The sequence below is a fragment of the Perognathus longimembris genome, chromosome 7 (assembly GCF_023159225.1).
Source record: "Perognathus longimembris pacificus isolate PPM17 chromosome 7, ASM2315922v1, whole genome shotgun sequence".
NCBI lineage: Eukaryota > Metazoa > Chordata > Mammalia > Rodentia > Heteromyidae > Perognathus > Perognathus longimembris.
The window spans coordinates 13,193,684-13,215,747 of NC_063167.1; the positions used below are offsets into that span (position 1 = coordinate 13,193,684).

The 22,064-nt window shown below is 41.7% G+C and overlaps 1 protein-coding gene and 1 non-coding gene across 2 annotated transcripts in view; one reads left to right on the top strand and one right to left on the bottom strand.

Annotated features, from left to right (window-relative positions):
- Positions 1 to 22,064, top strand: part of Cdc42 (cell division cycle 42) — a 42,980-nt gene that overhangs the window by 9,390 nt on the left and 11,526 nt on the right. Inside the window, exon 2 of the mRNA XM_048350452.1 lies at positions 19,337 to 19,491. Coding sequence (XP_048206409.1) covers positions 19,387 to 19,491 — 105 coding nt within the window. The 5' untranslated portion in view covers positions 19,337 to 19,386. The remainder of the gene's footprint in view (positions 1 to 19,336; positions 19,492 to 22,064) is intronic.
- Positions 9,581 to 9,682, bottom strand: LOC125355873. Its single transcript, XR_007211794.1, has one exon. It is a non-coding gene; the product is annotated as a U6 spliceosomal RNA (small nuclear RNA).

A 22,064-nucleotide genomic window follows, 5' to 3' on the forward strand; every position in this document is an offset into this window, starting at 1 on the left:
GCCTCCATAGGAGCTAGGACTATAGGCATGAGCCATTGTTGCTCAGCTATAAATTCTTTGTGATTTTGTCTTTTCTTCCTTGACATCCATACCCCTTCTTCTATGCTGAAAAACTCAGGTCCCATCTTCCAGGCACACTAGTGCCTATCGCTCTCCCTTGCATGTAGTACATGGAAATGAAGGTACACAGGTCTTACTGAGGAATCGAGCCCAGGGCTTCATGCATGTTGGGCAAGCACTCTACCACTAAACCACATTCCCAGCTCAGGCTTATTTCTTTAAATATACTACTGTTTTGATTATTGGTTGAAGATTAATTCAGTATAAAAATATGACAGTATTTTAAAGATTAAAAAGCTTATTTTGGGGCTGGTGATATAGTTGGTATAGTTCATAGGTAGAGTGCTTGCTCAGCATATGCAAGGCCCATCTAGTTTGATCTATAGCACAACAAAACACTGTTTCAAAAGGAGCTGAGCTATAGTACTTTGGGCTTCTCAGCCTTCCAACCCTTTACCATCCCAGAGTTTGGATATAAGCTTTGTGTGTTCCTCTTCCTGGGAGAAAGACAATTGACTGAAGATAACTTGCCTCTCTGCCATCCTATTCTTTATCTCCTGAGCAGGTCCTGGCTTTTCCTCAGTCAGCTTGCTCTTCTACAGTACCTGGCAGGCAAGTGCTACATTGAAGAATACAGACCTCTGTTAAGACTTGTCCTGTAGCTTGGCATTGCAGATATGCTATTAGTGCAATAAAGTGAAGGCTGTCTGCCCAGAGAAGTGCATAATTTGTAAGTTTACTTTCCTCTGACACCATTTTTTATTTATTTATTTATTTTTTTAATTTTTTATTTTTTTATTTTTTGGCCAGTCCTGGGCCTTGGACTCAGGGCCTGAGCACTGTCCCTGGCTTCTTCCCACTCAAGGCTAGCACTCTGCCACTTGAGCCACAGCGCCACTTCTGGCCGTTTTCTGTATATGTGGTGCTGGGGAATCGAACCCAGGGCCTCGTGTATCCGAGGCAGGCACTCTTGCCACTAGGCCATATCCCCAGCCCTCTGACACCATTTTTTAAAAAAAATTCTCTTTGCTTTTTGTGCTCACAATGGGGTTTAAACTCAAGGCCTTCTTCTTACTTAGCTTTTTCACTTAAGGCTGATGTTCTACTACTTGAGCCACATCTCCACTTGCCTGAAACCAAATCTTTACCTACTACTTTTGGGAGGAAAATTGGTATTATTTTTGTTGTTGTTTTTTGCCAGTCCTAGGGCTTGAACTCAAGGTCTGAGCACTGTCCCTGGCTTCTTTTTGCTCAAGGCTAGCAGCACTCTACCACTTGAGCCACAGTGCCACTTCTGGCCTTTTCTATATATGTAGAGCTGTAGAATGGAACCCAGGGCTTCATGTATACAAGGCAAGCACTCTACCACTAAGCCACATTCCCAGCCCTTGGTATTATTTATTTATTTATTTGTTTATTTATTTATTTATTTATTTATTTGCCAGTCCTGGGCCTTGGACTCAGGGCTTGAGCACTGTCCCTGGCTTCTCTTTGCTTAAGGCTAGCACTCTACCACTTGAGCCACAGCACTACTTCTGGCTGTTTTCTATATATGTGGTGCTGGAGAATCGAACCCAGGGCTTCATATACACGAGGCAAGCACTCTTGCCACTAGGCCATATTCCCAGCCTTATTTTTGTTTTTATAAGTATATCTGTTCTCAGTCTCAATTTTTTTTTTTGGTGGGGGGTTGGTTTGGGGGCTTGAATTCAGGGCCTTGGGCGCTGCCCCTGACCTTTCTTGCTCAAGGCTAGGGCTCTACCACATTGAGCCTTAGCTCTACTTCTGGTTTTCCAGTTAATTGGAGATAAAGAGTTTCATGGACTTTCTTGCCTGGGCTGGCTTTGAACCTCGATCCTCAGATCTCAGCCTCTTGAGTAGGATTATAGGTGTGAGCACCAGTGCCAGGCCTCAGTCTCTGTTTATAAGTGTCCTTTTTTTTTGGCCAGTCCTGGGGCTTGGACTAAGGGCCTGAGCACTGTCCTTGGCTAGCATTCTGCCACTTGAGCCACAGCACCACTTCTGGCCGTTTTCTGTATATGTGGTGCTGGGGAATTGAACCTCATGTATATGAGGCAAGCACTCTTGCCACTAGGCCATATCCTCAGCCCCAAGTGTCTTTTTTTTTTTTTTTTTTTTTTTTTGCCTGTCCTGGAGCTGGAACTCAGGGCCTAAGCACTGCCCCTGGCTTCTTATTGCTCAAGGCTAGCACTTTGCTACTTGAACCACAGCATTACTTTTGGCTTTTTTTTTTTTTTTTTTTTTTCTGTGTATGTGGTGCTGAGGAGTAGAACCCAGGACTTCATGCATGCTAGTCAAGCACTGTACCACTAGGCCACTTTCCCAGCTCCTGGCAGTTGTTTTTTAACCCCACCCCTAAAAAAAAAAAAAAGTCCCAAGAAAACCCTCATTCATAAAAAGAGCTTTTAGGTGACTTTTTCTTTTTTTTTTGTTTGTTTTGGTACTGGTACTAATGTTTGAACTCAGGGCTGGGGCTTAGACTAGTGCTGTACCACTTGAGCTACAACTCCACATAAGGCTTTTTGGTGGCTGGTGGGTGATAAAAATCTCACACGTTTTGCTAGGCTAGCCTCTAATGGTGGTCCTCAAATCAGCTTCCTGAGTAGGTGGGATTACAGGTGTTAGCCACTGATGCTTGGCTTAAAGTTTCAGGTCTTTGGTTAAAGTCTTTGATTCACCTTGAATTGATTATTTATTTTGATATTCTTTTAAACTTCATTTCACAGCATATTGGAGACAGCTGAGGTTGTGGGATTGTTTGCTTACATAAGTTATATAGGGGGAAGATTTCATGTTAACATATCTAAACATGCTTACAATATATTCTAATCAATCTCACATCCTCTGATATTCTCCTTTCCCCTGTCAGCTCCTTCCCCTAAAATCTTAACGGGTTTTATTCTGTTTTCATACGTGTAGATAATCTAAGTAGACTATATTCATTCTCTTCCATCTTCCTTGTTAGTCCAACCCCCTCTCAGTAATACCCCCCTCCCCAAGTCTGTTTTTCTTTTTTTCCCTTCCCTACCTAAGTAGTCCTTTAGTTTGATTCATAGTCTGTGTTTAGAATGGATTTTTATACAGTGTACAGCTCAGGCAGCTGCTGCTTTTTTGGCTAAGTGTTCTGGAAAGGTCTGCCTTTCTTCAATGGGTGTTTATGTGTGCATGTCTCGTCTTTCTTGATATATTTATGCAATATATACATGTTATATATACGTAAATAATACACATGTGCCTATTTGTTTATTGGCAGTTGAATGCAATTCTGTACAAACTGGATGAAACATCTGTAGTCTTAATAACTGGATCACATTGATAAAGATTTTGGAGCAAATGTTGGACATTTTGTTCTTTGTTGAATGCTTTTCTTCTTTCCTCCCTTCCCTCCCCTCCTTATATTTTGTGATACTGGGATTTGAATTCAGCCTCATGCTTATGATTGCTAGGCAGTTACTCTTCCACTTTGTGCTCTTTTTGCTTTTAGTTATGTTTTAGGTAGTGTCTTGTGCTTTGTTTTTCGGGTGACCTTGGACTTCTACCCAAACTTCTCAGTAGCTGGGATAACAGGAGTGAACCACAACATCTGGGTTATCTGGGTTATTCTTTGAGATAGAGAGTGTTGCTGACTTTTTTTTTTTGGGGGGGTGGGGGTGGTGGTGTCAGCCATGGGGCTAGGTGTTGACCATGAGCTTTTTTTGCCCAGGGTTAGTGCTCTATCTCTTTGAGAGTCACAGTGCCACTTCCAGTTTTCTTGTAGTTAATTGGAGGTAAGAGTCTTACAGACTTTCCTGTCAGGCTGGCTTTGAACTGTGATTTTCAGATCTTAGCCTCCTTAGTAGCTATGTTTACAGACTTGAGCCACCAGCATCTGGCTCTTGGTAACATTTTTGCCCAGGCTGGCTTCAGACTTTTGAACCTCCTATGGTTGCCTCTCAAGTTCCTGGGACTGTTGGCACAAGCCTCCATCCCTGACCTTTTTACCTTTCTTTTTTTTCTTTTCCCAGTGCTGGGGATTATTACAGTACTTTTTTAGCTGAGTATTTTTCCTTTATTGGGGATACTTTAGACAGTTTACCTTGGAATACAGGTACAATATTGCTATTCTTTCTTTTCTTTCTTTCTTTTTTTTTTTTTTGCCAGTCCTGGGGCTTGAACTCAGGGCTTGCGCATTGTCCCTGGCTTCTTTCTGCTCAAGACTAGCACTCTACCACTTGAGCCATAGCACCACTTCTGGCTTTTTCTATATATGTGGTGCTGAGGAATCGAACCCAGGGCTTCATGTATACGAGGCAAGCACTCTATACCACTAGGCCATATTCCCAGCCCCACAATATTGCTACTCTTAAAACAACAACGACGACGACAACAACAACAACACTGTTGCAGGGCACCTGTGACTCACACCTGTAATCCTAGCTACTCAGGAGGCTGAGATCTGAGGATCTTGGTTCAAAGCCATCCTGGGCATAAAATCCGTGAGACTCTTATCTCCAATTAACTACCAGAAAACTGGAAGTGGCGCTGTGGCTCAAGTGGTAGAGTGCTATCCTTGAGCTGAAGAGCTCAGTGACATTGCCCAGGCCCAGAGTTCAAGCCCTATGACCAACAGAAAGCCAAAACAAAACAACAAAGCTATTGTTCATAGACATGAAAGAAGTGGTACCTTTCTGTTCTTCATCCATGTTAAGGCTTCTTTGCCTATGATGTTTGTCACTCAAATTCTTGCCTTCATTGTTGTTTCTCTTACTTTGCAGCCTTTTTCCTGATATTTCATCTGACTAGAGATTTATTCTTTCTAGACTATTTCATATTTACTACTTTTGAACATCTATGGCATTTGTATAATGTAAATGTGTAGTAATCAGATATTATTGCGCTTATAAGTATTAGCCTGTTCTGCTTAGAAACACTAACACACACAGTGATGTAGGTTGACCATTATAGTGCTTTTTGGCAGTTGATTACAGAAATGTCTTGAAAGCCTTTCAAGGCCAGCTTTCTATCTTATCTACTTTATTGCTATAATATGCACCTAAATATCCTGCTGTTGCTTATAGTGGTTAATGTTGTTTTATCTCTTCAAATAGAGGTGGGTTACAACCTTTCTATAATATTCCCTTGGCTATAGCCAAGGCACATGTGACATTTAAACTGCTTTTTAAAATCATAATATTTCTGAAAGTGGTTCATGTCAGGTAGAAGCAAGAGTATTTCTGAGTTCCCTCTTTAATTTTTTTTTTTGTTGTTGTTGGTCCTGAGGCTTGAACTCAGCACCTGGGTGCTGTCCCTTAGCCTCTGTGTGCTCAAGGCTAGTGCTCTATCCCATGACCCACAGCACCACTTCTGGCTTTTTCTGAGTAGTTTATTTGAGATAAGAGTCTCACAGACTTTCCTGCTCTTGCCTGGCTTTGAACCTCCATCCTCAGATCGTAGCCTCCTGAGTAGCTAGGATTACAGGTATGAGTGAGCCACCAGTGCCTGGCTCTGAGTTTCCTCTTATTTACAGTGTTTTAGATGCTTCTATTTAACAGCAATAGTTATGGTCTTTGTCATAGGGCTAATTTTGGTTTCTCCAAGTTTTAATTGAGGATAACAGGTGCCAATTAAGTATACTAGTTGCTTTATGTGCATTAGCTCATTTATATTTAAAGCACTTTTGTGAATTAGATGGTATTTATTTATTTTTATGCAGGTCCTGGTATTTGAACTCAGGGCCTTGTGTTATCCTTGAGCTTTTTTGCTCAAGGCTAGCACTCTGTCAGTTGAGCCACAACCCCACTTCCGACTTTTTGGGTGGTTAATTGGAGATAATAGTCTCACGGACTTTACTGTTCCAGCTGGCTTTGAACCATAGTCCTCAGATCTCAGTCTTGCATAGCTAGGATTATAGGCATGAGACACTGGTGCCAGCATAGATGATATTTTGTAAATCAGAAAAAAAGTATAGGAGTGAGGTCACTTGCCAGGATCACACATACAGAAGTGGAACTGAGGTTAAAAAACAAAAAAAAGTAGGACAGGTGTTGGTGGCTCACGCCTATCCTAGCTACTCCGGAGGCTGAGGATCATGGTTCAAAGCCAGCCCAGGCAGGAAAGTCCATGAGACTCATCTCCAGTTAACTACCAGAAAATGGAAGTGGCTCTGTGGCTGAGAGTGGTAGAACTCTGGCCTTAAGCTGAAGAGCCCTGGGACAGTGCCCAGGCCCAGAGTTCAAGCCCCGTGACTGACCAAAAAAACAGCAACAAACAAACAAGTGAACAAGCCCCCTCCCCCCCCCCATGCTGGGGAATCAAATCCAGGATCCTACACATTCTAGGCATCTACCTCTGTGCTACATCTCCTGTCCCTAAAAAAGGTTTTTTATTCCTTTAATATTTTTTTGAAAATGCTAAAAATAGAGGGGTTATAGTTACATAAGTCAGGCAAAGAATACATTTCCTTTTGGATAATGTCACCCCTTCCCTGGCTCTCTGCTAATTGTTCCCTCCTATCCAACCTACAAGTTGTATAATTCATTTTCAAGGGGTAGTGTCCAGTGAGTACCATTGCTGCATTTGTTTACCCTTTGTCCCTCCATTTCTGTGCCTCCCTTTACACTTCCAAAGACATATAGACAAAGACAGAAAAGAAAAGAAAACCAAATAATTTAAAATAACTTTTGATTTTTTTTGTGTGTGTATGCCAGCACTGAGACTTGCACGCAGGTGTGTGTACTCTTTTGCTAGCCCTTTCTGCTCAAAGCTGGTGCTTTACCTCTTGAGCCATGCCATTTCCTTTTTCTTGCTCTTAATCTATGGCTCACTATTGTATTAGGTACCTTGGGAGGAGGGTGAAAAAAATAGATCTATTCTTTTTTTTTTTTTTCCCAGAGGGCTTAAAATTGGTTAGAAACTATGGCAAGTGGATATAAATAAACACAATGGCCTGTTGTGGCACATGCCCATAATCCCAGTAATCCAGTGGCAGAAGTAGGAAGATTGTGAATTTGAGACCAGTTTAGGCTCCTTAGTGAGATCCTGTCAAAAAACAAAAGAAGAAAAATATGACTTACTCAGTGTGTGAATACCTATTCACTGATACTGCAAAACTTATTGAGCATGTATCAGGGTCCTTGCCTTTATGGGCTCATTGGAGATCCTCCCCCCTTTTTTCAAATGTCTCATTAACTGCACAATTACAAATAATATAATTATAGTTTAGGGCCATAAATGGAGGCCATAAGCAGGGTAATATGATAAGAGTGTAAGGGGGGAGGGAGCTAGTACTCTGGATCATGTGGTCAGGAGAGGACTTTCAAAGGACTTGATGATTTGAGCTGAGATCTGAAGGATGACAAATTGGTCACTTTAAGAACAATGAGTTTTAAGCTCTTGTCACAAAATGTTAACAAACAAACAAGAACAATGAGGGCTGGGAATGTGGCTTAGTGGTAGAGTGCTTGCCTTGCATGGACGAAGCCCTGGGTTCGATTCCTCAGCCCCACATAAACAGAAAAAGCCAGAAGTGGCGCTGTGTGGCTCAAGTGTTAAAGTGCAAACTTTGAGCAAAAAGAAGCCAGGGATAGTGCTCAGGCCCCAAGTCCAAGCCCAAGGACTGGCCAAAAAAAAAAATAAACAAATAAATAAAAGACAAAAAAACAAAATAAAACAATGGAGAGGGGCTGGGAAGGTGGCTTAGTGGTAGACTGCATGGCAACCGTGCATGAAGCTCTAAGTTCCATTCTTCAGTCCCACATAAACAGAAAAAGCTGGAAGTGGAGCTGGGGCTCAAGTGCTAGAGTGTTAGACTTGAGCAAAAGAAGCTCAGGAACAGTTCTCCAGGGCCCTGAGTTCCAGCCCCGGACTGGCAAAAAACAAAACAAAACAGGATGGGGCTGGGAATATGGCCTAGTGGTAGAGTGCTCGCCTCATATACATGAAGCCCTGGGTTCGATTCCCCAGCACCACATATACAGAAAATGGCCAGAAGTGGCGCTGTGGCTCAAGTGGCAGAGTGCTAGCCTTGAGCAAAAAGAAGCCAGGGACAGTGCTTAGGCCCTGAGTCCATGCCCCAGGACTGGCAACAAAAAAACAAAAACAAAAACAAACAAACAAAAAAACAAGACAATGAGAAGGGAGTCATTTCCTGAATGGGAATTGGAAATGTTTGGCTCTAACCTGGCTCTTCAGCAACATAGTTGAAGCCTGCTGTTTCCTTTAATGGTGTACCCTCTCTATTAAACGCCTTGCTTTCCCATGTTTAAAAAACAAAATAACGGGCCGGGGATATGGCCTAGTGGCGAGAGAGCTTGGCTCGTATACAGCACCACATATATAGAAAACGGCCAGAAGGGGTGCTGTGGCTCAAGTGGCAGAGTGCTAGCCTTGAGCAAAAAGGAAGCCAGGGACAGTGCTCAGGCCCTGAGTCCAAGGCCCAGGACTGGCCCAAATAAATAAATAAATAAATAAAAAACAAAATAACAATGACAAAAAGAAAACAACAGGGAGTATTAACTCAAGGCTAGCAGTCTACCATACCACTTGAGCCACAGCTCCACTTCTGGCTTTTTGGTGTTAATTGGGAGATAAGCGTCCCCTAGATTTCCTTTTTTGGCTTCAAACCTGATCCTCAAATCTCATCCTCCTGGGTAACTAGGATTTCATTGTATGTACTTGACAAGAAGTATCAATATGTACATTGTACCTGACAAAAAGTATTGTTAAAGACCTGAAGGCAAGACAGGGCCTGGCATGTTTGAAGACATAAAGAGAGCCAAGAACAGCCTTGTCTTGGGAGCTATTTTCATAGATTTGGGCTGCTAATAGAAAAATACCGTGGACTAGGAGAACAACAAAGTTGCATTAATTATAGAAAGAGAGGTTCATTGTGATATTTTAACATGTATATAAATGTATCCCAGTCAGTCTTAACCTATCCTTCTCCCTTACAGAAATTTATTTCCCATAGTTCTGGAAGCTGAGATGTTCAAGTTGCTTGATGTTTTATGGTGGGGGATGGCTTCATATTACATAGATGGCATCTTCTTTTGGATCCTATCCAACTATTGAGATTTCATGTTCTTTTTTTCAATGTGCATTAATTTATTTTAAACATTTCAGTGATTTGACAGAATAGTTGGTTTTCTTTTCTTTTTCTTTTTCGTTTTCTTTGCCAGTCCTGGGCCTTGGACTCAGAGCCTGAGCACTGTCCCTGGCTTCTTTTTGCTCAAGGCTAGCACTCTGCCACTTGAGCCACAGCGCCACTTCTGGCCATTTTCTATATTATGTGGTGCTGGGGAATCGAACCCAGGGCTTTATGTATACGAGGCAAGCACTCTTGCCACTAGGCCACATTCCCAGCCCCAGTTGGTTTTCTTTTTACAAGAAGTTGGTGAAGGGATGGGAGGGAAAAACTGAAGGAGAGCAAGGGAAGGGGTGACATTATTTCAGGGAAATGTACACTTGGGCTGAGAATGTGTCCAGCCCACAGGACTGGCCAAAAAAAAAACATGTACTCTTTAAAAATATGAAATGCTTCACGAGTTTGCTTGTCATTCTTGTGCAAGGGCCATGCTAATCTTCTCTGTATTATTCCAGTTTTGGTATATGTGCTGAAGCGAACAATAAGACTTCATGTTCTAATGCCATTACTGCAGAGATTAGGATTTCACTATTTTTTTTTGAAACATATTCAGACCACAGCATTAGGTCAAGAAATTGTGGGCCATTTCGTGTGTGTGTGTGTGTGTGTGTGTGTGTGTGTGTGTGTGTGTGTGTGTGTGAAGGCTTGAACTTAGAGTGTAGGCATTCCTCTGGAACCTTTTTGCTCAATGTTAGCGCTCGACCACCTAACTATAGCTCCATTTCCAGCTTTCTGGTGGTTAACTGGACATAAGAGTCTCATAGCCGGCTTCCAACTGAGATCTTCAGATCTCAGCCTCCTAAGTAGCTAGTATTACAGGCATGAGCCACTAGTGTCCTGCTTGTGGTGTTATTGACAGCTACCATAGTTAGGGAATCTGTCAGAGAGGTAAAATTTTGGGGTGGATAGTTAGAGTAGAAGTAGGATGAGTTGTAAGGCCAGAAATCCAAGGCTTTGGGAGATGATGTGTATAGAGGGGAGACTTTGACTAAGTACTAAATCTTTTTTTTTTTTTTTTTTTTTTGCCAATCCTGGGCCTTGGACTCAGGGCTTGAGCACTGTCCCTGGCTTCTCTTTGCTCAAGGCTAGCACTCTGCCACTTGAGCCACAGCGCCACTTCTGGCCGTTTTGTATATATGTGGTGCTGAGGAATCGAACCCAGGGCTTCACGTATATGAGGCAAGCACTCTTGCCACTAGGCCATATTCCCTCTAAGTACTAAATCTTATTGGATAATTTAAGTGGCATTAGGCAATTAGCCTCTAATTGCATTGTCTGATTAAGATATCTGGATAGATGCTAGTCTTTTTTTTTTTTTTTTTTGCCAGTCCTGGCCTTGGACTCAGGGCCTCAGCACTGTTCCCGGCTTCTTTTTGCTCAAGGCTGGCACTCTACCACTTGAGCCACAGCGCTACTTCTGGCCGTTTTCTATATATGTGGTACTGAGGAACCGAACCCAGGGCTTCATGTATACGAGGCAAGTACTCTTGCCACTAGGCCATATTCCCAGCCCTAGATGCTAGTCTTAACAGTTGCAGTACTATTTTCCCCTAGAGTGTCTAAATCTCAGAGCTGTGGTAAACTCATATGTGGGATCTGGAAGAGGCTAAATACTCTTTTTGTTATGTAGGTTTTTATATGAAACTAAGGAGGGATGGATTTTGTATGTATGTAACTTAAGAATTATGTTGCCATACTTCCTCCATTTGTTTGTTTGCTTTTTGGTGCTTTGAGACAGCATCTCACAGTGTAGGACAGACTGGTCTTGAACCTTCAAGCCAGTCTAGCACAAGCTAGCCTGGAATTTGAGAGCCTCCTGCTTCTGCTTTCTAAGGTACATGCCCAGATGCCATTCCTTAATTAGGAGACCAGAATGGGAAACACTATGTTTAAGGACATCCATTGTCAGTACTATAATGAAAGAAGAATATGTGGAGGTGGTGATTATTTGTTTATTGTCTATGTACCTACTAGGCTTGTTGCCCAAGAGGACATGAACTTTGTCCTCCACAAAGTGGAGGATATGGCAATGTATCCACTATGGGCAAGGGCCTGAATTTGATCCCCAGAAACACAACACATAAAAACAAAATGAAACTAATTAGATGGACCAGATTATTATTATTATTTAACTCTACCACTGGATCAGCCAGTTGATAGGTTTTACGTATACTAGTGTAGAAGATACACACGCGCACACACACACACACACACACACACGGTGTGTATATATATATCATAGTCTCAAAAATGAATGGAAGCTGGGCACTGTTTTTACAGGCTCATACCTGTATTCCTAGCTATTTAGGAGGCTGAGACCTGGACGATCAAGGTTGATGCCAGGCTAGACAGAAAAGTCTGTGACACTCCATCTCCATTTAACAAGCAAAATTTCAGCAGGAGTATGGCTCAAGTAGTAGAGGACCAGTAGTGAGCCTGCAAGGAGAGCTAGAATGCAAGAATGCCCTGAGTTAAACCCTGTACTAGTGTTCGTGTGCACAGACACACAGAAAAATATTACTGATCTTTAAAGTTAATTAGTGTTTATCAGTACTAGGGATTGAAGTTAGGTCCTTGCACTTTTTAGGACCCTACCCTAGTCTTTTTCTTTCAGTTTTTTTTAAATTAAATTTTATTGACAAGGTGATGTACAGAGGGGGTACAGTTACATAATAAGGTAGTGAGTACATTTCTTGTCTTATTTGTTATACCCTCCCTCATTTTTCTTTCCCTTCCCTAGTTCAGATAAGCATATATACAGTATCCAGTGTACCAAAATCATATAGTGACCACAGGGGGCACGCCAAAGGAAATTTACCTAGTACATTTTTTTCTTTCAGTTTTTCAGATAACAGCTCAAGCATTTGCTGGGACTGTGATTCATTTACCTCTCTGCTTCCCAAGTAGCTGGATTACCTACACCTGGCCCGCTTTAAAATTTTTTTTCCTCCTATTTCCTCCTGCAGTGAGCCTAGTTCTGTTGGATTGGTAGAAAAGACATAAAATTGAGATATTAATTCACGAGTTTCCCCCTTATATCTTTTTTTTTTTTTGGTGCTTGTCCTGGGGCTTGGGCACTGCCCTTGAACTTTTTTTACTCAAGCTTAGCACCCTACCATTTGAGCCACATCTCCACTTTTGGCTTTTTTGGTAGTTTTGGGGGGGGGATAAGAGTCTTTCCTGTACTTTCCTGCCTGGGCTGGCTTCAAACCAAGATCCTCAAATCTCAGTCTCCTGAGTATCTAGGGTTTCAAATGTGACTACTTCTGTTAATTAAATCCTAAGGACTCTACAAGTTAAATGGTTCAGTCTCAAAAGACTGCCTTCACTTCAAGCACTAGTTAGAGATGGGGTGTCAAGATTACCTCTGTCTCTGACCAGCTATAGGGTTTCATGGTTCAGTATTTGGTTAGGACAGCGCACATAATTAGAACATTTTACGTTTTACTCTTATGAGGAATAGGGTTATAGGGTGAGAGAGCTGTCATGCTAAGTGTGTCCATCTAGCACCTCATTAGTTCACCAACCCCACGCTTTCCAGTTCAATCACCTTGGTCAGTTTTCCTCAACTCCATCTTCAGCCTACTTCTCCCTGGGACTCGGTGGATGAGCTTGAAAGTTACAGTCCTTCTGTCACTTAGTAATTCTGGTGACCTGCCACATCTCACCCCTCCTTACCTTATTAGCATAAATTTAGGTGTGATTTTTGTTGTGAATACTGAGACAGAATTTCAGGAATTTCTAGGAGTTTTTTTGAGCCCTGTTCTAGAAACGGGATAGAAGACTAGATACCATAGTGAATTAACCAAGATAATGCACTTACCCTTTTATTTCACCATAACACATTACTAAAGTAATTCTTAACATAGTTTCATAAGGATGTGATAATATGGAAGTACAATGTTTTGCAAGACATAATTTGTTAGTGAATACTTAATCTCATATCTTTTCATATGCCACACTTGCCTGAAATAAACCTTGGGGCTTGAGAATCACAGCACGTCTGTAGATGAGATCCTCCCCTTAGTATAAACTCTTTTCCCAGGAGTTGTTTGTGATAGAAATTAGTTGGGAGCCAGCCAATAATGAGGATATTAAAAAGAGAGTACAAATAGGTTCTTTAGGTCTAGGTCACAAAACTTTGTGTGTTTAACTTTGAAATTGTTTAAGGGTAATTGGATCTCCAAAATCTTAGCTGGGCACTGGTGGCTCATGTCTGAATCCTAGCTACTCAGGAGGCTAAGTAGCCTGAGGATTGCTGTTTGAAGCCAGCCTGAGCATGAAAGCCTGTGAGACTTATTTTTTATGTGTCCCGGTCATGGGGCATGAACTCTGGCCCTGGGCTATGTCCCTGAGTTTTTCTATCACTTTGTGAGCCACAGTTCCACTTCCGGGTTTCTGTAGGTTAACTGGAGATAAGGATCTCATGAACTTTCTTGCTCGGGCTGGCTTTGAACTGTGATCCTCAGCTCTCAGCCTCCTGAGCAGCTAGGATTATAGGCTTGAGCCACCAGTACTAGGCTAGCCTGTGAGACTTTTTTTTTTTTTTTGGCAGTCCTGGGCCTTGAACTCAAGGCCTGAGCACTGTCCCTGGCTTCTTTTTGTTCAAGACTAGCACTCTGCCACTTGAGCCACAGTGCTACTTCCAGCTTTTTCTATGTATGTGGTGCTGAGGGATCGAACCCAGGGCTTCATGTATACAAGGCAAGCACTCTTGCAACTAGGCCATGTTCCTAGCCCCCCTGTGAGACTCTTAATCTCCAATAAACTGCCAAAAAAGCTAGAAGTGAAGCTGTGGCTCAAGAGGTAGAGTGGTAGCCTTGAGCAACAAAAAGCTCAAAGAGCGCCTAGGCTCTGAGTTCAAGCCTCAGGCCTGGAACAAGAATTTAGACAATACTAGGATTAGTTTTGCTGTCTGGTAGAGGTAGATTACTGGAAGGAAGGTGAAAGATATGTAGTATTTCACAGCTTTTTTCCTTATGGCTGGCTGAATCATCTTTTCATGCTATAAATGCCCAGTCCTAATTCTAAGTGAGGCAAATGAAGATCACAATTAAAGAGGTATAATATATACTTACTGGTGTGAAATAATTTTCTTCCACCATTCTGGATGGTGTAATGGCAGTTGTTTTCATGCTTTAGCAGTTCCATATTATTTTAACTGGAGGTGAACATTGGATACACTAACATTTCTTCAGTTTCCTCTACGTTGTTGATGTTAGCATTTAGTATACAATAAATAATAAATTCAGTCATTTATGAAGTTTACTTATTTCAGTCTTCATATTTCAACAAGGGAAAGTGGAGCCATATGTAGATTAAAATAAGTTAGCCAGGAATATTGTTAGAGCTAGTGAGGCTCCAGAATCTAGTCTAGCAAGGTACCCACAATCCGCTTCCAACAAATTGTTGAGTTGTCGGGTTGGGAGGCCTAAAAAATGGAAGATTTGCTGGGCACCTGTGGCGCATACCTGTAATCCTTGCTATGTAGGAGGCTGAGGTCTGAGGATCACTGTTCAAAGCCAGGCCAGGCAGGAAAGTCTGTGACACTCTTTTCTCCATTTAACCACCAGAAAACTGGAAGTAGAGCTGTGGCTGTAAGTGGTAGAGCACTAACCTTGAGCAAAAGAGCTCAAAGACAATGCTCAGGCCCTGAGTTCAAGCGCTACGACCGACTAAAAGAAAAGGAAGATTTGTAGAGAAAGAAAAGGGAAGAACAAACTCTTAGTAATTCTCTCTTCTTGCCTCTTTCCTTCCAATAATATTCAGCAGTTTTCTGCAGGGTGAAGAAATAGGACATGAACCTAACTCCTATTTTTTGCTTCCTTTTTTTTCCCACTTGACTTCCTCTTTTGGTTGTTGGCAACTCTCATGGGCCTGTAGTTGCCAGTTCATTGACAGTGATCATACTTGATTTTATTAATGCTATTTCGTTTTTATTTTTTTTGCCAGTCCTGGAGCTTGAACTCAGGGCCTGGACACTGTCCCTGAGCTTTATTTGCTCAAGGCTTCTACTACTTGAGCCACAGCGCCACTTCTGGCTTTTCCTATAAATGTGATGCTGAGGAATCAAACCCAGGGCTTCATGTATGCAAAACACTCTACCACTACACCATATTCCCAGCCTCCCTGTAATGCCATTTTTTCAGTAGTGGAAGTGTGATGTAAGATTTAAGAGCAGACTTGAGAGTCAGATGACTTGGGTTTAAATTCCCATTCTCCTACTTGGGAGCCTTCATATAGGTGCTGTCTTTGAGCTTCTTTGTCAAGGCTAGTGCTGAACTACTTTGAGCCACAGAGCCACTTCTGGTTTTCTGGTAGTTAATTGGAGTTAAGAGCCTCACGGACTTGGCTTTGAATTGCGATCTTTAGATCTCAGCCTCCTGAGTAGCTAGGATTACAGACATGAACCACCATTGCCTGGCTTGTTATCACTTCTGTTTGACAACAGTTTTAGGGTAAATTAATTTAGGCTAGGAGTCAGATATATATATGTATGTGTCAGATATATGTATGTATTTAATCTATTGTTCTGGTCCTGAAGCTTGAACTCAGGTCAAGATGTTATTCCTGAGCTGTTTAGCTCAAGGCTAGTACTCTATGACTGGAGCCACAGCTCCATTTTTGACTTTTTGCTGGTTAATCGGAGATGAGTCTTATAGACTTTCCTGCCTTAGCTGTTCAAACCTCTACCCTCAGATCTTATTTATTTATTTATTTATTTTTCTCCTTTGGTTGGTCGTGGGGTTTGATCTCTGAGCCTGGGCACTGTCCCTGAGCTCTTCAGTTCAAGAGTAGCACTCTACCACTTGAACCACAGTTCTACTTCTGGTTTTCTGGTGGTTAATTGTAGATAAGAGTCTCACCGACTTTGCTGCCCAGGCTGTGGCTTTGAACCAGGGCCGTCAGATCTCAGCCTCTTGAGTGGCTAGGATTACAGACATGAGCCATTGGCACCTGCAGAATTTTTTTTCACTTTTTGGGGATGGTGGTGCTACAGGTTGAACTTCAGACATTCTACTACTTGAGCCAAACTTCCAGCTCTTTTTACTTCTGTTATTACTGCTTTTATAGTACATTAGTTGCACAAAGAGGTTTCATTGTGTTATCTCTATGCACATAGATATGAATGTTTCTTTAGTTCATACTAAGGAAAAGACAGGAAAAAGCAGAGGATGCTGTTATGGAGCTTGAATTCATGGCCTGGGTGCTGTTCCTGAACTCTTTTGCTCAAGGCTGTTGCTCTACCACTTTGAGTCGCAGTGCCACTTCTGGTTTCTGGTGGTTAACTGGAGATAGTCTTAAGGACTTTATTGCCTGGGCTGTGTTTGAACCATGAGCCTCAGATCTCAGCCTTCCTGAGTAGCTAGGATTACAGGTGTGAGCCACCAGTGCCCAACTAAAAGATTTTTTTTTTAGTACTGGGGGTCAAACTCATAGTATGTGTATACTAGAACTTTCCCATTGAGCTAAATCACCATTCCTATTCCAATTAGTTTTGATGAGTGGTTGGAGAGTACATATTTCTTCTGATTGTCCATTCCTAACTAATCCCTATGTAGTTTCACATTCTTTTGTTACGCAGTTTTTTCTTCTACCCTTGACTACTGAGGTTTGAACTCAGAACCTCCTCCTTGATAAGCATTAGCAATTGTGATACAATTTTATGTTCATTTAAGAGCTCACAAAGTGGTACTAGTCATTGTGCTAAGTGCAAAAGAAGTATATGTAAAATGGAATAGATTGAATGCAGAGGTCTATGAGTTACAGTAGGTTTGAATGCAGCGTTGTTGGAGGACATTTATAAATCATGGTTAAATGTCATGAAGAAACCTGTAAGAACACATAGGCATCTATATATATATAGGCATCTATATTTTGGTGAATTTGGTTGCTCTAGTTTTGTGTTATAAAATGGCAGCTCTGAGCACCAAGAAATTGAAAGCATTTGGGTATGTATGTGTGTGCACGCGCACACACACGTACCATACACACACACACACACACACCCCATACACACTTAAAATACTTCCAGAATTAACTCTTTTTTTTTTTTTTTTGCCAGTCCTGGCCCTGGACTCCGGGCCTGAGCACCGTCCCTGGCTTCTTTTTGCTCAAGGCTTGCACTCTGCCACTTGAGCCACTGTGCCACTTCTGGCCATTTTCTGTATATGTGGTGCTGGGGAATTGAACCCAGGGCTTCATGTATAGGAGGCAAGCACTCTTTGCCACTAGGCCAAATCCCCAGCCCCCAGAATTAACTCTTGATGTATAACTGAATCTGAGATTTCTTTTACCCTAAATTTCTGTCTCCTCTGTGCCCATCCTGGGTCCTGGGGCTTGAACTTAGGGCTTGGGCACTGTCCATGAGTGTCTGTGCTCAAGGCTAGTGCTCTAGCATTTGATCTAGTTTTTTATTTTATTTTATTTTACTGGGGCGTGGACTCTGGGCCTGAGCACTGTCCCTGGCTTCTTTTTGCTCAAGGCTAGTACTCTACCTCTTGAGCCACAGCTCCACTTCCAGCTTTTTTTCTGTATATGTGGTGCTGAGGAATCAAACTCAGGGCTTCATGTATGGGAGGCGAGCACTTTACCACTAGGCCATATTCCCAGCCCCATGCTCTATCATTTGAACCGCAGTGATACTTCTCGCTGTTCCTGAGTAGTTTATTGGAGAGAAGAGTCTCATGGACTTTCTTGCCTGGGCTGGCTTGAACCGCAATCCTCAGATTCTAGCCTCCTGAGTAGCTAGGACTACTGGTGTGAGCTACTGGTGCTCGCTTGAGTTTTTTTTTTTTTGCCAGTCCTGGGGCTTGGACTCAGGGCCTGAGCACTGTCCCTGGCTTCTTTTTGCTCAAGGCTAGCACTCTGCTACTTGAGCCACAGCGCCACTTCTGGCCATTTTCTGTATATGTGGTGCTGGGGAATCGAACCCAGGGCCTCATGTATATGAGGCAGGCACTCTTGCCACTAGGCCATATCCCCAGCCCCTCGTTTCAGTTTTGAGGGAAATGGTTGCTAATGGGTTGGACACAGTAACGCACACTGGTAATTTTAACTATTCAGGAACAGGAGATCTGGAGATTACAGTTCCAAAGCCAGTTCAGGCAAAAAGTTGGTGAGACCTTATCCCAATAAATAAGCCAGATATGGTCATGCATGTCTCTAATCCCAGCCTTGTGCATGGCATAGGTAGGAGGATTATGGTTATAAACTGTTATGGGCAAAAAGTCTGAGCTGAGACCCTATCTGAAAGATAACTAAAAAGGTTGGCTATGTGACTCAAATGGTAGAACATGATTGCTTAGCAAGCATGACCCCAAGTTCAAATTCCAGTGCTGTCAAAAGAAAAAGGCCAATAATTATTTCAAGGTACCCTCAATAAGATATTCTGAGTTTAAAGATATTTAAATGTGACAAAAGTCTCTCAGTGTTGATGAAATACAGTAATGTTTGATGTGTTTGTAATTGATAGCCTTGGGTTCTTAGAATGGAGGACTATAGTAAGAAACTAAAGTAATGGTATTTGTTTATTACAGCTCAGCATGATTTACATACAAGTTTAACATTTTTATGATAAAAAACAGGTCTTGGACTCTTCATACAATGAATATTGAACTAGTGAACTAGGCAACTTGATGTTCCAACAGCTGTTGAGGCCATTTCCTCAGGTTGCTTATATATTTTGGGATGGAGTGGTGATAGTGTGTTTTGCTTGTTTGTAGACCATATACCTGAAGCTCTAAAGTCGCGATGTTTCATATATAGGTCTACATACGTGTGTGTGTGTGTGTGTGTGTGTATGTGTGCATGTGCACATGTGAAGAAAAGGTTTCATAATAATCACTTGTCAGACTGCATGCACTTGTGTTATAAAAAGAAATATACTGCCCCACTTTGGGCTTTTATGAAGTTGAAACAACCAGGTATCCAGAAACTTAGAAAATTTGACTCTTGTTACTGTGAGTTTGAGTGTCCTCATTTCTCTTTTTAGATCCTTTCAGCCATAGTAGTTCTTTCTAATTCTGTTATATGCTGTTAATGAAACCTTTTGCTAGTTAAAGGAGAAAAACTACGTGTGTGTGTGTATATCTCCATATACACAAAATAAATATCTTAAATCTTCTTTTGTAGGTCATCATCAAATTTGGATTATTTAAAGTGGATACAAAACTATTTCTGCCATGCAGACAATTAAGTGTGTTGTTGTGGGTGATGGTGCTGTTGGTAAAACATGTCTCCTGATATCTTACACAACAAATAAGTTTCCATCTGAATATGTTCCAACTGTAAGTATAAAGGCTTCCCCTTTCTTAGTGAATGGAGAATTAGACAACCTTTGAAAACTTTTTCTGTGTGTACTGAAAATTTCCTGTCTGCCTTTGTTTCCTATTTTTAACGATCTTGACCTCTCATGGACAAACTGTATTCACCTTATTTTTATTTAATTTATATTTTTGCCAGTCCTGAAGCTTGAACTCAGGGTCTGGGCACTGTCCCTGAGCTTCTTTTGCTCAAGGCTAGCACTCTACCATCTGAGCCACAGTGCTACTTCTAGCCTTTTCTGTTTATGTGGTACTGAGGAATCAAACCCAGGGCTTCATGCATGCTAGGCAAGCACTCTACCTCTAAGCCACATTCCCAGCCCTTATATTCACTTTAAACAGCTGAGGAATCAGTGGAAAATCAAGAGGGGGTGATAGAAGGATTTGCAAAAAGTGCTGGAAGTCAAAACTCCAGTTGATAAGATTCTAAAGAGTGATGTTCTCAGTTTGGAGAAGTATGGCATACATCTTAGAATGAAGAATTTTTTTCCCTTATGTCCTGGGATGCCAGGTGTTTTATAACTTCAGAGAAAGTAGTGTGTTCTCAGTAGCAGTACTGGAGCTCCATACGAGGACCAAGGAGCAGACAAGAGAAGACCTATTTTGTGAGGCTGGGAATATGGCCGAGTGGTAAAGTGCTTGCCTCATATACATGAAGCCCTGGGCTTGATTCCTCAGCACCACATATACAGAAAAAAGCCGCAAGTGGCACTGTGGCTCAAGAGGTAGAGTGCTAGCCTTGAGCAAAAAGAAGCCAGGGACAGTGCTTAGGCCCTGAGTACACACCCCAGGACTGGCAACAAGAACAAAAACAAATATTAAAAAAAAAAAAGAGAGAAGACCTATTTTGTTATGAGAATACAGCCTTTAGGAGTCTTACTCCTTGATCAGACTAGTGGAATTAATTATGCTAAATGTGCAACATTGTCCATTCAGTACTGAGAATAGTTGGGATGGCTTGAAGAGAGTGAGCCATTGGTAGGTCCTGTAACTTGATTAATGTGGACCTAGTACTCTTTGGAAGTGAGAAGAAACTGTATGAATACTTTAAGTTACCCCAGAGAGATGAGGAGTTTTATCGGGCAGGTGAACACAGGCTAAAGATTTGATGATTATGTTCAGTTGGAAGTATCAGTCTTTAGTGTTGCAGGATAGGAGTGCTGGAGTTAGCCCCAAGAATACAGGAAGATTTATGGGGAGGGAATTAAGATATAATTGGATGCCAAAAAAATCATATTTTTGAGTTGGCCTATTTGGGGTAATGATATATATATATATAGAGAGAGAGAGTATTTGAAGTTGGAAGTGACTTAGTTGTTAGGTGGATTTTGTATTTTAGTATTAAAATTACTTACTCCATTTATGTTTTATGGCTTAATATTGGGTATTGTATGGAAGGTGCATTTTGTGTGTGTATATATGTATGCAGATCTCTAGAAAAAAGATGGGGCTAGACTGAGGCTTGAACTCAGGACCTAGCACTGTCCTCCTTACTTTTTTCATTAAAGGCTAGTGTTGTACTACTTGAGCACAGCTCTACTTCTGGCTTTAAATTTTTTAGTGCTGGTTCTAGTTTTTTTTGTTGTTATTTGAAGCTAGTAGTACTCTACTACTTAAGCCACAGGTCCATATGCTGCTTTTTGGTAGTTAGAGATGAGTTTCATGGACTTTCCTGCCTGGGCTGGCTTTGAACCAGGATCCTCAGATCTCAGCCTCCTGAGAAGCTAGGATGACAGGCCTGAGCTAGTGATATCTGGCTAGGATGCATTTTTCTAATTCATTTTATTTATTTTATTTTTTTGTTGGTTGTGGGCTTGAATTCTGGGGCTGGGCAATGTCCCTGAGCTCTTCAGCTCAAGGCTAGCACTTCACCACTTGAGCCACAGTACCACTTCCTAGAATATATTTTTAAATGAGTCTTTAGTTAGATAGACAGTGAAATGAGTAATCTCTTTTTTTTTTTTTTTTGCCAGTCCTGGGGCCTGAACTCAGGGCCTGAGCACTGTCCCTGGCTTCTTATTGCTCAAGGCTAGCACTCTACCACTTGAGCCACAGCGCCACTTCCGGCTTTTTTCTATATATGTGGTGCTGAGGAATCGAAGCCAGGGCTTCATATATATGAGGCGAGCACTTTACCACCATGCCATATTCCCAGCCCTGAAGTGAGTAATCTGATATTACCTATTTAAGTTATAATGGGAATGGAATCGGTATGAAATGCATATTTGTGCCCATCTATGAATTGAAAGTTTTCATTTACAGGATGGAAATTAGGGCTGAAGGATTATATATATTATTTATTTCCTATGATGATTGAATCTAGCAATAACCTGGAATGAACCATAGCTTCTAAGTTGAATTTTGCTATTTGTTCATTTTTTGAGATGAAGTCTCACTAGGTTGCTTCAGCTGGCCTTCAGCTCTGGGGTTAAGTGATCATCCTGCCTTATTCTTGAGAGTAGCTTGAACCATCTGCCGCCTTGAGATTTTTCTGCTTCTCTGTCCAGCCTTATGATATAAATGTAGATGTAGGCTAT